General features: G+C 42.0%; 10 protein-coding genes across 13 annotated transcripts; 5 read left to right on the top strand and 5 right to left on the bottom strand.

Annotated features, from left to right (window-relative positions):
• Window positions 1-1,445: 1,445 nt before the first annotated feature.
• LOC119547941 (histone H1-like) lies at window positions 1,446-2,307 on the top strand. The gene has a single exon (XM_037854988.1). The coding sequence runs from the start codon at window positions 1,466-1,468 to the stop codon at window positions 2,216-2,218; it is 753 nt and encodes a 250-aa protein (XP_037710916.1). The 5' UTR covers window positions 1,446-1,465; the 3' UTR covers window positions 2,219-2,307.
• A 340-nt stretch (window positions 2,308-2,647) lies between these two features.
• LOC119547944 (histone H2B) lies at window positions 2,648-3,251 on the bottom strand. 2 transcript variants are annotated; one of them, XM_037854993.1, is made up of 2 exons: window positions 3,113-3,251; window positions 2,648-3,058 (listed from the first exon to the last, which is right to left on the bottom strand). In XM_037854993.1, exon 2 carries the CDS (start codon window positions 2,905-2,907, stop codon window positions 2,704-2,706), a length of 204 nt encoding a protein of 67 aa, XP_037710921.1. In that variant the 5' UTR covers window positions 2,908-3,058; window positions 3,113-3,251; the 3' UTR covers window positions 2,648-2,703. The 2 variants fall into 2 exon arrangements, with proteins under 2 accessions (XP_037710921.1, XP_037710920.1); XM_037854992.1 differs by having other exon boundaries at window positions 2,648-3,218.
• Window positions 3,247-3,751, top strand: LOC119547942 (histone H2A). The gene has a single exon (XM_037854989.1). The coding sequence runs from the start codon at window positions 3,302-3,304 to the stop codon at window positions 3,674-3,676; it is 375 nt and encodes a 124-aa protein (XP_037710917.1). The 5' UTR covers window positions 3,247-3,301; the 3' UTR covers window positions 3,677-3,751.
• A 318-nt stretch (window positions 3,752-4,069) lies between these two features.
• LOC119547946 (histone H4) lies at window positions 4,070-4,474 on the bottom strand. Its single transcript, XM_037854996.1, has one exon. The coding sequence runs from the start codon at window positions 4,431-4,433 to the stop codon at window positions 4,122-4,124; it is 312 nt and encodes a 103-aa protein (XP_037710924.1). The 5' UTR covers window positions 4,434-4,474; the 3' UTR covers window positions 4,070-4,121.
• A 2,089-nt stretch (window positions 4,475-6,563) lies between these two features.
• On the top strand, window positions 6,564-7,425 carry LOC119547987 (histone H1-like). Its single transcript, XM_037855042.1, has one exon. The coding sequence runs from the start codon at window positions 6,584-6,586 to the stop codon at window positions 7,334-7,336; it is 753 nt and encodes a 250-aa protein (XP_037710970.1). The 5' UTR covers window positions 6,564-6,583; the 3' UTR covers window positions 7,337-7,425.
• Window positions 7,426-7,702: 277 nt separating this feature from the next.
• LOC119547991 (histone H2B) lies at window positions 7,703-8,369 on the bottom strand. Of its 2 annotated transcripts, XM_037855048.1 has the most exons (2): window positions 8,231-8,369; window positions 7,703-8,176 (listed from the first exon to the last, which is right to left on the bottom strand). In XM_037855048.1, the coding sequence occupies exon 2, from the start codon at window positions 8,023-8,025 to the stop codon at window positions 7,822-7,824; it is 204 nt and encodes a 67-aa protein (XP_037710976.1). In that variant the 5' UTR covers window positions 8,026-8,176; window positions 8,231-8,369; the 3' UTR covers window positions 7,703-7,821. The 2 variants fall into 2 exon arrangements, with proteins under 2 accessions (XP_037710976.1, XP_037710975.1); XM_037855047.1 differs by having other exon boundaries at window positions 7,715-8,336.
• LOC119547989 (histone H2A) lies at window positions 8,365-8,869 on the top strand. Its single transcript, XM_037855045.1, has one exon. It carries the CDS (start codon window positions 8,420-8,422, stop codon window positions 8,792-8,794), a length of 375 nt encoding a protein of 124 aa, XP_037710973.1. The 5' UTR covers window positions 8,365-8,419; the 3' UTR covers window positions 8,795-8,869.
• Window positions 8,870-9,187: 318 nt separating this feature from the next.
• Window positions 9,188-9,592, bottom strand: LOC119547995 (histone H4). The gene has a single exon (XM_037855052.1). The coding sequence runs from the start codon at window positions 9,549-9,551 to the stop codon at window positions 9,240-9,242; it is 312 nt and encodes a 103-aa protein (XP_037710980.1). The 5' UTR covers window positions 9,552-9,592; the 3' UTR covers window positions 9,188-9,239.
• A 2,089-nt stretch (window positions 9,593-11,681) lies between these two features.
• On the top strand, window positions 11,682-12,543 carry LOC119547988 (histone H1-like). The gene has a single exon (XM_037855044.1). The coding sequence runs from the start codon at window positions 11,702-11,704 to the stop codon at window positions 12,452-12,454; it is 753 nt and encodes a 250-aa protein (XP_037710972.1). The 5' UTR covers window positions 11,682-11,701; the 3' UTR covers window positions 12,455-12,543.
• A 277-nt stretch (window positions 12,544-12,820) lies between these two features.
• LOC119547992 (histone H2B) lies at window positions 12,821-13,483 on the bottom strand. 2 transcript variants are annotated; one of them, XM_037855050.1, is made up of 2 exons: window positions 13,349-13,473; window positions 12,821-13,294 (listed from the first exon to the last, which is right to left on the bottom strand). In XM_037855050.1, the coding sequence occupies exon 2, from the start codon at window positions 13,141-13,143 to the stop codon at window positions 12,940-12,942; it is 204 nt and encodes a 67-aa protein (XP_037710978.1). In that variant the 5' UTR covers window positions 13,144-13,294; window positions 13,349-13,473; the 3' UTR covers window positions 12,821-12,939. The 2 variants fall into 2 exon arrangements, with proteins under 2 accessions (XP_037710978.1, XP_037710977.1); XM_037855049.1 differs by having other exon boundaries at window positions 12,833-13,483.
• Between the last annotated feature and the right edge of the window lies 1 nt (window position 13,484).

Consider the following 13,484-nt stretch of genomic DNA (forward strand, 5'->3'; position numbering starts at 1 on the left):
CAATGCGCTAACATACTTTGTACAAATCGGTCCTTTTCAGGACCACAAATTACAGTCAATGAGATACAAATTTTTATCTGCAGGCTTCAACGTTAAAATAAAAAAAAAACTTTTCGACTCGTTCCTTCGTAAGTGGAGTTAATAATTGTATGTAACTTTTTGTGATTTGATAGAAATTAGAATTGATAAAATCAATAAATATTGGATTGGGTGGGGTTTTTAATGCGATGGAGCTGCTATGCGGCAGGGATGGTCAAGACTTTCAAGCATCAGAAAAAAACTAAAAAATATTACATGCGAGATGAACAAAAATTAGCTAGGCTTGTGAATCTATTTGCTTAATAAAACATAAACAGATTTAAAAATACATTTTTTATATTTTCTTTTTAATGTTAAGTGCAACCTCCACGATATTTTTATATGGGACACAAAAAAAACTGCTTATAGGTATATATATTCCTGAATTTATATATCGTTTTTTGTAATATTAGATTTATTTAATAGATTAGATTCAATTTGATTGTACTTTTGGTATTATCACGTTTTTCAAAAATTTTCGTTATAAATGTCGGCATGTTTTTAGAAAGGGAGGGTTATGTGGGACAACCACGATCAACATTAGACATTCAAGCATCAACAAAAAATCGAAAAACTTTTAAACGCTATCTGAAAATAAATCATATGCGTTAATGAATGCATAATGCTTTATAAAAAACAAGAAAAATATTATTAAGTATATTTTTTAGATTTTTTTCTTTAATGTTAACTTGAGTGCGGCCTCAATGGGATTCATACATGAAACACATATTAGCAAATTTTGTAAAAACTGCTTATAAACATGCATCCAATGCTGTACTGTCTTGAGCAAAGACATGATATATCTAAGAAAACATCGAATAAATACAATATTTTAAAAGATTTATATTTTTAACAGTCAGAAAACCATTGCCGAATGTAGCTTGATAGCCAACTTCGTACGTAGCCAAGGGACAACTTGGAACAAGTAATAAAATACCTAAACTAATGATAAGTAAATATAATTGTAGTACTTATTTAAGTAAAAGGTTCAAATTTATTTTTTCATTAGCAAGTTACAAAATATTTTTAAGATATCATATTTTAAAATGGGTTTTTAAGAAAATTGCTCATGTTACGAATGTCTATGTTGAAGTTGATAAGGCAATAAAAGGTCGCAAAAACAAGATACTTACATTTTGAAAACATTACCTGCTTAATAGATCATTTAAGAATGTAAAACAATAAAAAGATTGTTAAGTTTTAGAATCTTAAGCACTAAAAATAAGAAAATATGTTTGCACTTCAAACAAATAATAGCAGAGCAAATGCCTGATGCCAGGCGCACAGTTAAAGTGCTCTCCTCCTCGATTCTCATCCGAACGAAGGAGGTTGGTAATAAGCGCGCGGCCCATTTTCTATACGAAAAAGTGTATTTTAGTGAAGAAAAATGTCTGATTCTGCAGTTGCAACGTCCGCTTCCCCAGTGGCTGCCCCGTCAGTGTCAGTTGAGAAGAAGGTGGCCACCAAGAAGGCATCTGGATCCGCTGCCCCAAAGGTGAAAAGGGCTGCTGCCCCGCCATCGCATCCGCCAACTCAACAAATGGTGGACGCATCCATCAAGAATTTGAAGGAACGTGGCGGCTCATCGCTTCTGGCAATTAAGAAATACATCACTGCCACCTATAAATGCGATGCCCAGAAGCTGGCTCCATTCATCAAGAAATACTTGAAATCCGCCGTGGTCAATGGAAAGCTGATCCAAACCAAGGGAAAAGGGGCGTCTGGCTCATTTAAACTGTCGGCCTCCGCCAAGAAGGATCCGAAGCCGAAGCCTGCGTCTGCTGAGAAGAAGGTGAAAAGCAAGAAGGTAGCCGTCAAGAAGACCGGATCCACCGCCAAGAAAGCTGCCGCCGGAGCTGACGAGAAGAAGCCCAAGGCTAAGAAGGCTGTTACCACCAAAAAGACCGCAGAGAAGAAGAAAACCGAAAAGGCAAAGGCCAAGGATGCCAAGAAAACTGGAACCGTAAAGGCGAAGCCAACAGCAGCGAAGGCCAAGTCGATCGCAGCGAAGCCAAAGGCGGCGAAAGCACCAAAGGCCAAGCCAGCGGCGTCTGCTAAGCCCAAAAAGGCGGTGAAAAAAGCAGCTGCTCCTGCTACCGCTAAAAAGCCGAAAGCCAAGACTACGGCTGCCAAGAAGTAAATTTAGCAAAAGTACAGTACCTGGTACCTGCTCGCAATCGCTATTTTAGATTTCGATATCTGAAATTAGTTTAAACAAGCCCTTTTCAGGGCTACAACGTTCGTTAACAAGAGAAAGATACTTTCAATTTAAAACTTTGTACATTTTACTTATCCAATTATTTTGTTAGGCCATTAGCATTTTTTTTTTTAAAGAAGTGTGGCCGCATTGATTTCAGCAGCTGTACCAGAGTATCTTAAAATGCAAGTCAAAGAATGTTCCTCGCCACTTTTTGCAGAAACTCGTTATCAATCGATGTTCATGATTTAATAACTATACTATAAAACTCCAGAATAAGTTCTTCAGAAAAAAAAACACAAATTGAACTTATATCACGAATTTGATTGGCAAATGGTATATTGAAAATGTAGTTTCTTTGGTAAAATGTGTTGTGGCCCTGAAAAGGGCCGTTTTGGATCTTTCTGCCCATACGCAGCAAGAGAAAATTACTTGGAGCTGGTGTACTTGGTGACAGCCTTGGTTCCCTCACTGACGGCGTGCTTGGCCAACTCTCCGGGCAGGAGCAGGCGAACAGCCGTTTGGATCTCCCGACTGGTTATGGTCGAGCGCTTGTTGTAGTGAGCCAGACGAGACGCCTCGGCAGCAATGCGCTCGAAGATATCATTCACAAAGCTGTTCATGATGCTCATTGCCTTCGACGAAATGCCGGTGTCAGGGTGGACCTGCTTCAGGACCTTGTAAATGTAGATGGCGTAGCTCTCCTTCCTCTTGCGCTTCTTCTTCTTATCGGTCTTGGTGATGTTCTTCTGGGCTTTGCCAGCCTTCTTGGCTGCCTTTCCACTAGTTTTCGGCGGCATTATTCACTTCACTTATGATTTCACAAACACAACTCACTGATCATAATGGTGCCCAAGCGCGTTCAGCTTTATACTTTTTTTCGAGCAATGTTTTCAGGTCTAAGGCACCCACCCCTAAATGAACGCGCAGGCAGACGCAAAAGTATAAATATGTGGCTACCCGGGGCTCGTCGAGCATTCGTTTTCAGTGTGTAAAGTGAACTAAGTGAAATACTCGTAAAGAAAAATGTCTGGTCGTGGAAAAGGTGGCAAAGTGAAGGGAAAGGCAAAGTCCCGCTCTAACCGTGCCGGTCTTCAGTTCCCAGTGGGCCGTATTCACCGTTTGCTCCGCAAGGGCAACTATGCCGAGCGAGTTGGGGCCGGCGCTCCAGTTTACCTGGCTGCTGTGATGGAATATCTGGCCGCTGAGGTTCTCGAATTGGCTGGCAATGCTGCTCGTGACAACAAGAAGACTAGGATTATTCCTCGTCATCTGCAGCTGGCCATCCGCAACGACGAGGAGTTGAACAAACTACTCTCCGGCGTCACCATTGCCCAGGGTGGAGTGTTGCCCAACATCCAGGCTGTTCTGTTGCCCAAGAAGACCGAGAAGAAGGCTTAAACGTTTTAAATGCGGAGCCTACTACATACTTGTACATAAAAAATAAAACCCAACCGTCCTTTTCAGGACGACCAAGTTTTTACCAAAGAAGTGAAGATTTTTCAATACGTATATTATATCATTAAAACAAGAAATGTCGTTGAATAGCACTTGGTCAGAAATAAGATCTGGAATGTTCTAAGAAGTTCGTCGCCAAAAAGACGCATTTCCGTTAATGCTGTATCTGCAAGCGGTACAGCCTCTACAAAATACATACCTGAACCCATATCCATTTGAAATTTAATTTTGGTTCAATGCAATATGTATATGCAGTATCAACTTTCGAGTTCCCGGTCAGTATGCCAATAAATCAAAAAATTATTTGAAAATTTGTCTCCTTCGAAAATTTGAATGGTGGTCCTGAAAAGGACCGATTGCTGAATGAAGTACAAGCTGTACTAGTTTTTTAACCGCCGAAGCCGTACAGGGTGCGGCCTTGCCTCTTCAGAGCGTACACAACATCCATGGCTGTGACAGTCTTCCTCTTGGCGTGTTCGGTGTAGGTGACGGCATCGCGGATAACGTTCTCCAAGAACACCTTCAGAACGCCACGTGTTTCCTCGTAAATGAGTCCCGAGATGCGCTTCACACCGCCGCGACGAGCCAAACGGCGGATTGCTGGCTTAGTGATACCCTGGATGTTATCTCGCAGCACTTTGCGATGACGCTTGGCGCCTCCTTTTCCCAAGCCTTTGCCTCCTTTACCGCGACCAGTCATATTTCACTATTTTCTACTGTTAACACACTGCACGAAACGAAAGTCACTGAAGAACTAATTCCTGATTTTCGACGCACTCTTATTTATACCTAAAACCCCAGAAACACGAGCGAGTCCGAACGATATGTGCGTCCCGCTCTTCGCTCACCGCTCTCTGCTCGACAAGTGAGATGGCCTCTGCTTCCCTCTCTTTTCAACCCTCCTCGTTTTGCTATATAAGTAGGTAGCAAATGCAGCTATCGTTTATTGTGTTTTGAAACGTGAAGTGAACGTGAACTCGAAAATGGCCCGTACCAAGCAAACCGCTCGGAAATCGACTGGTGGCAAGGCGCCACGCAAACAACTGGCTACTAAGGCCGCTCGCAAGAGCGCACCAGCCACCGGAGGCGTGAAGAAGCCCCATCGGTATCGCCCTGGAACTGTTGCCCTGCGTGAGATCCGTCGATACCAGAAGAGTACCGAGCTCCTGATCCGCAAGCTGCCTTTCCAGCGTCTGGTGCGTGAAATCGCTCAGGACTTCAAGACTGACCTGCGATTCCAGAGCTCGGCAGTGATGGCTCTGCAGGAAGCTAGCGAGGCCTATCTGGTTGGCCTCTTTGAAGATACCAACTTGTGCGCCATTCATGCCAAGCGTGTCACCATCATGCCCAAAGACATCCAGTTGGCCCGTCGCATTCGCGGCGAGCGTGCTTAAGTGTGCGTGCTGCCAATGCGCTAACATACTTTGTACAAATCGGTCCTTTTCAGGACCACAAATTACAGTCAATGAGATACAAATTTTTATCTGCAGGCTTCAACGTTAAAATAAAAAAAAAAATTTTCGACTCGTTCCTTCGTAAGTGGAGTTAATAATTGTATGTAACTTTTTGTGATTTGATAGAAATTAGAATTGATAAAATCAATAAATATTGGATTGGGTGGGGTTTTTAATGCGATGGAGCTGCTATGCGGCAGGGATGGTCAAGACTTTCAAGCATCAGAAAAAAACTAAAAAATATTACATGCGAGATGAACAAAAATTAGCTAGGCTTGTGAATCTATTTGCTTAATAAAACATAAACAGATTTAAAAATACATTTTTTATATTTTCTTTTTAATGTTAAGTGCAACCTCCACGATATTTTTATATGGGACACAAAAAAAACTGCTTATAGGTATATATATTCCTGAATTTATATATCGTTTTTTGTAATATTCGATTTATTTAATAGATTAGATTCAATTTGATTGTACTTTTGGTATTATCACGTTTTTCAAAAATTTTCGTTATAAATGTCGGCATGTGGGACAACCACGATCAACATTAGACATTCAAGCATCAACAAAAAATCGAAAAACTTTTAAACGCTATCTGAAAATAAATCATATGCGTTAATGAATGCATAATGCTTTATAAAAAACAAGAAAAATATTATTAAGTATATTTTTTAGATTTTTTTCTTTAATGTTAACTTGAGTGCGGCCTCAATGGGATTCATACATGAAACACATATTAGCAAATTTTGTAAAAACTGCTTATAAACATGCATCCAATGCTGTACTGTCTTGAGCAAAGACATGATATATCTAAGAAAACATCGAATAAATACAATATTTTAAAAGATTCATATTTTTAACAGTCAGAAAACCATTGCCGAATGTAGCTTGATAGCCAACTTCGTACGTAGCCAAGGGACAACTTGGAACAAGTAATAAAATACCTAAACTAATGATAAGTAAATATAATTGTAGTACTTATTTAAGTAAAAGGTTCAAATTTATTTTTTCATTAGCAAGTTACAAAATATTTTTAAGATATCATATTTTAAAATGGGTTTTTAAGAAAATTGCTCATGTTACGAATGTCTATGTTGAAGTTGATAAGGCAATAAAAGGTCGCAAAAACAAGATACTTACATTTTGAAAACATTACCTGCTTAATAGATCATTTAAGAATGTAAAACAATAAAAAGATTGTTAAGTTTTAGAATCTTAAGCACTAAAAATAAGAAAATATGTTTGCACTTCAAACAAATAATAGCAGAGCAAATGCCTGATGCCAGGCGCACAGTTAAAGTGCTCTCCTCCTCGATTCTCATCCGAACGAAGGAGGTTGGTAATAAGCGCGCGGCCCATTTTCTATACGAAAAAGTGTATTTTAGTGAAGAAAAATGTCTGATTCTGCAGTTGCAACGTCCGCTTCCCCAGTGGCTGCCCCGTCAGTGTCAGTTGAGAAGAAGGTGGCCACCAAGAAGGCATCTGGATCCGCTGCCCCAAAGGTGAAAAGGGCTGCTGCCCCGCCATCGCATCCGCCAACTCAACAAATGGTGGACGCATCCATCAAGAATTTGAAGGAACGTGGCGGCTCATCGCTTCTGGCAATTAAGAAATACATCACTGCCACCTATAAATGCGATGCCCAGAAGCTGGCTCCATTCATCAAGAAATACTTGAAATCCGCCGTGGTCAATGGAAAGCTGATCCAAACCAAGGGAAAAGGGGCGTCTGGCTCATTTAAACTGTCGGCCTCCGCCAAGAAGGATCCGAAGCCGAAGCCTGCGTCTGCTGAGAAGAAGGTGAAAAGCAAGAAGGTAGCCGTCAAGAAGACCGGATCCACCGCCAAGAAAGCTGCCGCCGGAGCTGACGAGAAGAAGCCCAAGGCTAAGAAGGCTGTTACCACCAAAAAGACCGCAGAGAAGAAGAAAACCGAAAAGGCAAAGGCCAAGGATGCCAAGAAAACTGGAACCGTAAAGGCGAAGCCAACAGCAGCGAAGGCCAAGTCGATCGCAGCGAAGCCAAAGGCGGCGAGAGCACCAAAGGCCAAGCCAGCGGCGTCTGCTAAGCCCAAAAAGGCGGTGAAAAAAGCAGCTGCTCCTGCTACCGCTAAAAAGCCGAAAGCCAAGACTACGGCTGCCAAGAAGTAAATTTAGCAAAAGTACAGTACCTGGTACCTGCTCGCAATCGCTATTTTAGATTTCGATATCTGAAATTAGTTTAAACAAGCCCTTTTCAGGGCTACAACGTTCGTTAACAAGAGAAAGATACTTTCAATTTAAAACTTTGTACATTTTACTTATCTAATTATTTTGTTAGGCCATTAGCATTTTTTTTTTTAAAGAAGTGTGGCCGCATTGATTTCAGCAGCTGTACCAGAGTATCTTAAAATGCAAGTCAAAGAATGTTCCTCGCCACTTTTTGCAGAAACTCGTTATCAATCGATGTTCATGATTTAATAACTATACTATAAAGCTCCAGAATAAGTTCTTCAGAAAAAAAAACACAAATTGAACTTATATCACGAATTTGATTGGCAAATGGTATATTGAAAATGTAGTTTCTTTGGTAAAATGTGTTGTGGCCCTGAAAAGGGCCGTTTTGGATCTTTCTGCCCATACGCAGCAAGAGAAAATTACTTGGAGCTGGTGTACTTGGTGACAGCCTTGGTTCCCTCACTGACGGCGTGCTTGGCCAACTCTCCGGGCAGGAGCAGGCGAACAGCCGTTTGGATCTCCCGACTGGTTATGGTCGAGCGCTTGTTGTAGTGAGCCAGACGAGACGCCTCGGCAGCAATGCGCTCGAAGATATCATTCACAAAGCTGTTCATGATGCTCATTGCCTTCGACGAAATGCCGGTGTCAGGGTGGACCTGCTTCAGGACCTTGTAAATGTAGATGGCGTAGCTCTCCTTCCTCTTGCGCTTCTTCTTCTTATCGGTCTTGGTGATGTTCTTCTGGGCTTTGCCAGCCTTCTTGGCTGCCTTTCCACTAGTTTTCGGCGGCATTATTCACTTCACTTATGATTTCACAAACACAACTCACTGATCATAATGGTGCCCAAGCGCGTTCAGCTTTATACTTTTTTTCGAGCAATGTTTTCAGGTCTAAGGCACCCACCCCTAAATGAACGCGCAGGCAGACGCAAAAGTATAAATATGTGGCTACCCGGGGCTCGTCGAGCATTCGTTTTCAGTGTGTAAAGTGAACTAAGTGAAATACTCGTAAAGAAAAATGTCTGGTCGTGGAAAAGGTGGCAAAGTGAAGGGAAAGGCAAAGTCCCGCTCTAACCGTGCCGGTCTTCAGTTCCCAGTGGGCCGTATTCACCGTTTGCTCCGCAAGGGCAACTATGCCGAGCGAGTTGGGGCCGGCGCTCCAGTTTACCTGGCTGCTGTGATGGAATATCTGGCCGCTGAGGTTCTCGAATTGGCTGGCAATGCTGCTCGTGACAACAAGAAGACTAGGATTATTCCTCGTCATCTGCAGCTGGCCATCCGCAACGACGAGGAGTTGAACAAACTACTCTCCGGCGTCACCATTGCCCAGGGTGGAGTGTTGCCCAACATCCAGGCTGTTCTGTTGCCCAAGAAGACCGAGAAGAAGGCTTAAACGTTTTAAATGCGGAGCCTACTACATACTTGTACATAAAAAATAAAACCCAACCGTCCTTTTCAGGACGACCAAGTTTTTACCAAAGAAGTGAAGATTTTTCAATACGTATATTATATCATTAAAACAAGAAATGTCGTTGAATAGCACTTGGTCAGAAATAAGATCTGGAATGTTCTAAGAAGTTCGTCGCCAAAAAGACGCATTTCCGTTAATGCTGTATCTGCAAGCGGTACAGCCTCTACAAAATACATACCTGAACCCATATCCATTTGAAATTTAATTTTGGTTCAATGCAATATGTATATGCAGTATCAACTTTCGAGTTCCCGGTCAGTATGCCAATAAATCAAAAAATTATTTGAAAATTTGTCTCCTTCGAAAATTTGAATGGTGGTCCTGAAAAGGACCGATTGCTGAATGAAGTACAAGCTGTACTAGTTTTTTAACCGCCGAAGCCGTACAGGGTGCGGCCTTGCCTCTTCAGAGCGTACACAACATCCATGGCTGTGACAGTCTTCCTCTTGGCGTGTTCGGTGTAGGTGACGGCATCGCGGATAACGTTCTCCAAGAACACCTTCAGAACGCCACGTGTTTCCTCGTAAATGAGTCCCGAGATGCGCTTCACACCGCCGCGACGAGCCAAACGGCGGATTGCTGGCTTAGTGATACCCTGGATGTTATCTCGCAGCACTTTGCGATGACGCTTGGCGCCTCCTTTTCCCAAGCCTTTGCCTCCTTTACCGCGACCAGTCATATTTCACTATTTTCTACTGTTAACACACTGCACGAAACGAAAGTCACTGAAGAACTAATTCCTGATTTTCGACGCACTCTTATTTATACCTAAAACCCCAGAAACACGAGCGAGTCCGAACGATATGTGCGTCCCGCTCTTCGCTCACCGCTCTCTGCTCGACAAGTGAGATGGCCTCTGCTTCCCTCTCTTTTCAACCCTCCTCGTTTTGCTATATAAGTAGGTAGCAAATGCAGCTATCGTTTATTGTGTTTTGAAACGTGAAGTGAACGTGAACTCGAAAATGGCCCGTACCAAGCAAACCGCTCGGAAATCGACTGGTGGCAAGGCGCCACGCAAACAACTGGCTACTAAGGCCGCTCGCAAGAGCGCACCAGCCACCGGAGGCGTGAAGAAGCCCCATCGGTATCGCCCTGGAACTGTTGCCCTGCGTGAGATCCGTCGATACCAGAAGAGTACCGAGCTCCTGATCCGCAAGCTGCCTTTCCAGCGTCTGGTGCGTGAAATCGCTCAGGACTTCAAGACTGACCTGCGATTCCAGAGCTCGGCAGTGATGGCTCTGCAGGAAGCTAGCGAGGCCTATCTGGTTGGCCTCTTTGAAGATACCAACTTGTGCGCCATTCATGCCAAGCGTGTCACCATCATGCCCAAAGACATCCAGTTGGCCCGTCGCATTCGCGGCGAGCGTGCTTAAGTGTGCGTGCTGCCAATGCGCTAACATACTTTGTACAAATCGGTCCTTTTCAGGACCACAAATTACAGTCAATGAGATACAAATTTTTATCTGCAGGCTTCAACGTTAAAATAAAAAAAAAAATTTTCGACTCGTTCCTTCGTAAGTGGAGTTAATAATTGTATGTAACTTTTTGTGATTTGATAGAAATTAGAATTGATAAAATCAATAAATATTGGATTGGGTGGGGTTTTTAATGCGATGGAGCTGCTATGCGGCAGGGATGGTCAAGACTTTCAAGCATCAGAAAAAAACTAAAAAATATTACATGCGAGATGAACAAAAATTAGCTAGGCTTGTGAATCTATTTGCTTAATAAAACATAAACAGATTTAAAAATACATTTTTTATATTTTCTTTTTAATGTTAAGTGCAACCTCCACGATATTTTTATATGGGACACAAAAAAAACTGCTTATAGGTATATATATTCCTGAATTTATATATCGTTTTTTGTAATATTCGATTTATTTAATAGATTAGATTCAATTTGATTGTACTTTTGGTATTATCACGTTTTTCAAAAATTTTCGTTATAAATGTCGGCATGTGGGACAACCACGATCAACATTAGACATTCAAGCATCAACAAAAAATCGAAAAACTTTTAAACGCTATCTGAAAATAAATCATATGCGTTAATGAATGCATAATGCTTTATAAAAAACAAGAAAAATATTATTAAGTATATTTTTTAGATTTTTTTCTTTAATGTTAACTTGAGTGCGGCCTCAATGGGATTCATACATGAAACACATATTAGCAAATTTTGTAAAAACTGCTTATAAACATGCATCCAATGCTGTACTGTCTTGAGCAAAGACATGATATATCTAAGAAAACATCGAATAAATACAATATTTTAAAAGATTCATATTTTTAACAGTCAGAAAACCATTGCCGAATGTAGCTTGATAGCCAACTTCGTACGTAGCCAAGGGACAACTTGGAACAAGTAATAAAATACCTAAACTAATGATAAGTAAATATAATTGTAGTACTTATTTAAGTAAAAGGTTCAAATTTATTTTTTCATTAGCAAGTTACAAAATATTTTTAAGATATCATATTTTAAAATGGGTTTTTAAGAAAATTGCTCATGTTACGAATGTCTATGTTGAAGTTGATAAGGCAATAAAAGGTCGCAAAAACAAGATACTTACATTTTGAAAACATTACCTGCTTAATAGATCATTTAAGAATGTAAAACAATAAAAAGATTGTTAAGTTTTAGAATCTTAAGCACTAAAAATAAGAAAATATGTTTGCACTTCAAACAAATAATAGCAGAGCAAATGCCTGATGCCAGGCGCACAGTTAAAGTGCTCTCCTCCTCGATTCTCATCCGAACGAAGGAGGTTGGTAATAAGCGCGCGGCCCATTTTCTATACGAAAAAGTGTATTTTAGTGAAGAAAAATGTCTGATTCTGCAGTTGCAACGTCCGCTTCCCCAGTGGCTGCCCCGTCAGTGTCAGTTGAGAAGAAGGTGGCCACCAAGAAGGCATCTGGATCCGCTGCCCCAAAGGTGAAAAGGGCTGCTGCCCCGCCATCGCATCCGCCAACTCAACAAATGGTGGACGCATCCATCAAGAATTTGAAGGAACGTGGCGGCTCATCGCTTCTGGCAATTAAGAAATACATCACTGCCACCTATAAATGCGATGCCCAGAAGCTGGCTCCATTCATCAAGAAATACTTGAAATCCGCCGTGGTCAATGGAAAGCTGATCCAAACCAAGGGAAAAGGGGCGTCTGGCTCATTTAAACTGTCGGCCTCCGCCAAGAAGGATCCGAAGCCGAAGCCTGCGTCTGCTGAGAAGAAGGTGAAAAGCAAGAAGGTAGCCGTCAAGAAGACCGGATCCACCGCCAAGAAAGCTGCCGCCGGAGCTGACGAGAAGAAGCCCAAGGCTAAGAAGGCTGTTACCACCAAAAAGACCGCAGAGAAGAAGAAAACCGAAAAGGCAAAGGCCAAGGATGCCAAGAAAACTGGAACCGTAAAGGCGAAGCCAACAGCAGCGAAGGCCAAGTCGATCGCAGCGAAGCCAAAGGCGGCGAGAGCACCAAAGGCCAAGCCAGCGGCGTCTGCTAAGCCCAAAAAGGCGGTGAAAAAAGCAGCTGCTCCTGCTACCGCTAAAAAGCCGAAAGCCAAGACTACGGCTGCCAAGAAGTAAATTTAGCAAAAGTACAGTACCTGGTACCTGCTCGCAATCGCTATTTTAGATTTCGATATCTGAAATTAGTTTAAACAAGCCCTTTTCAGGGCTACAACGTTCGTTAACAAGAGAAAGATACTTTCAATTTAAAACTTTGTACATTTTACTTATCCAATTATTTTGTTAGGCCATTAGCATTTTTTTTTTTAAAGAAGTGTGGCCGCATTGATTTCAGCAGCTGTACCAGAGTATCTTAAAATGCAAGTCAAAGAATGTTCCTCGCCACTTTTTGCAGAAACTCGTTATCAATCGATGTTCATGATTTAATAACTATACTATAAAACTCCAGAATAAGTTCTTCAGAAAAAAAAACACAAATTGAACTTATATCACGAATTTGATTGGCAAATGGTATATTGAAAATGTAGTTTCTTTGGTAAAATGTGTTGTGGCCCTGAAAAGGGCCGTTTTGGATCTTTCTGCCCATACGCAGCAAGAGAAAATTACTTGGAGCTGGTGTACTTGGTGACAGCCTTGGTTCCCTCACTGACGGCGTGCTTGGCCAACTCTCCGGGCAGGAGCAGGCGAACAGCCGTTTGGATCTCCCGACTGGTTATGGTCGAGCGCTTGTTGTAGTGAGCCAGACGAGACGCCTCGGCAGCAATGCGCTCGAAGATATCATTCACAAAGCTGTTCATGATGCTCATTGCCTTCGACGAAATGCCGGTGTCAGGGTGGACCTGCTTCAGGACCTTGTAAATGTAGATGGCGTAGCTCTCCTTCCTCTTGCGCTTCTTCTTCTTATCGGTCTTGGTGATGTTCTTCTGGGCTTTGCCAGCCTTCTTGGCTGCCTTTCCACTAGTTTTCGGCGGCATTATTCACTTCACTTATGATTTCACAAACACAACTCACTGATCATAATGGTGCCCAAGCGCGTTCAGCTTTATACTTTTTTTCGAGCAATGTTTTCAGGTCTAAGGCACCCACCCCTAAATGAACGCGCAGGCAGACGCAAAAGTATAAATATGTGGCTACCCGGGGCTCTTCG

This window comes from Drosophila subpulchrella, chromosome 2L (genome assembly GCF_014743375.2).
Source record: "Drosophila subpulchrella strain 33 F10 #4 breed RU33 chromosome 2L, RU_Dsub_v1.1 Primary Assembly, whole genome shotgun sequence".
Taxonomy (NCBI): Eukaryota; Metazoa; Arthropoda; class Insecta; order Diptera; family Drosophilidae; genus Drosophila; species Drosophila subpulchrella.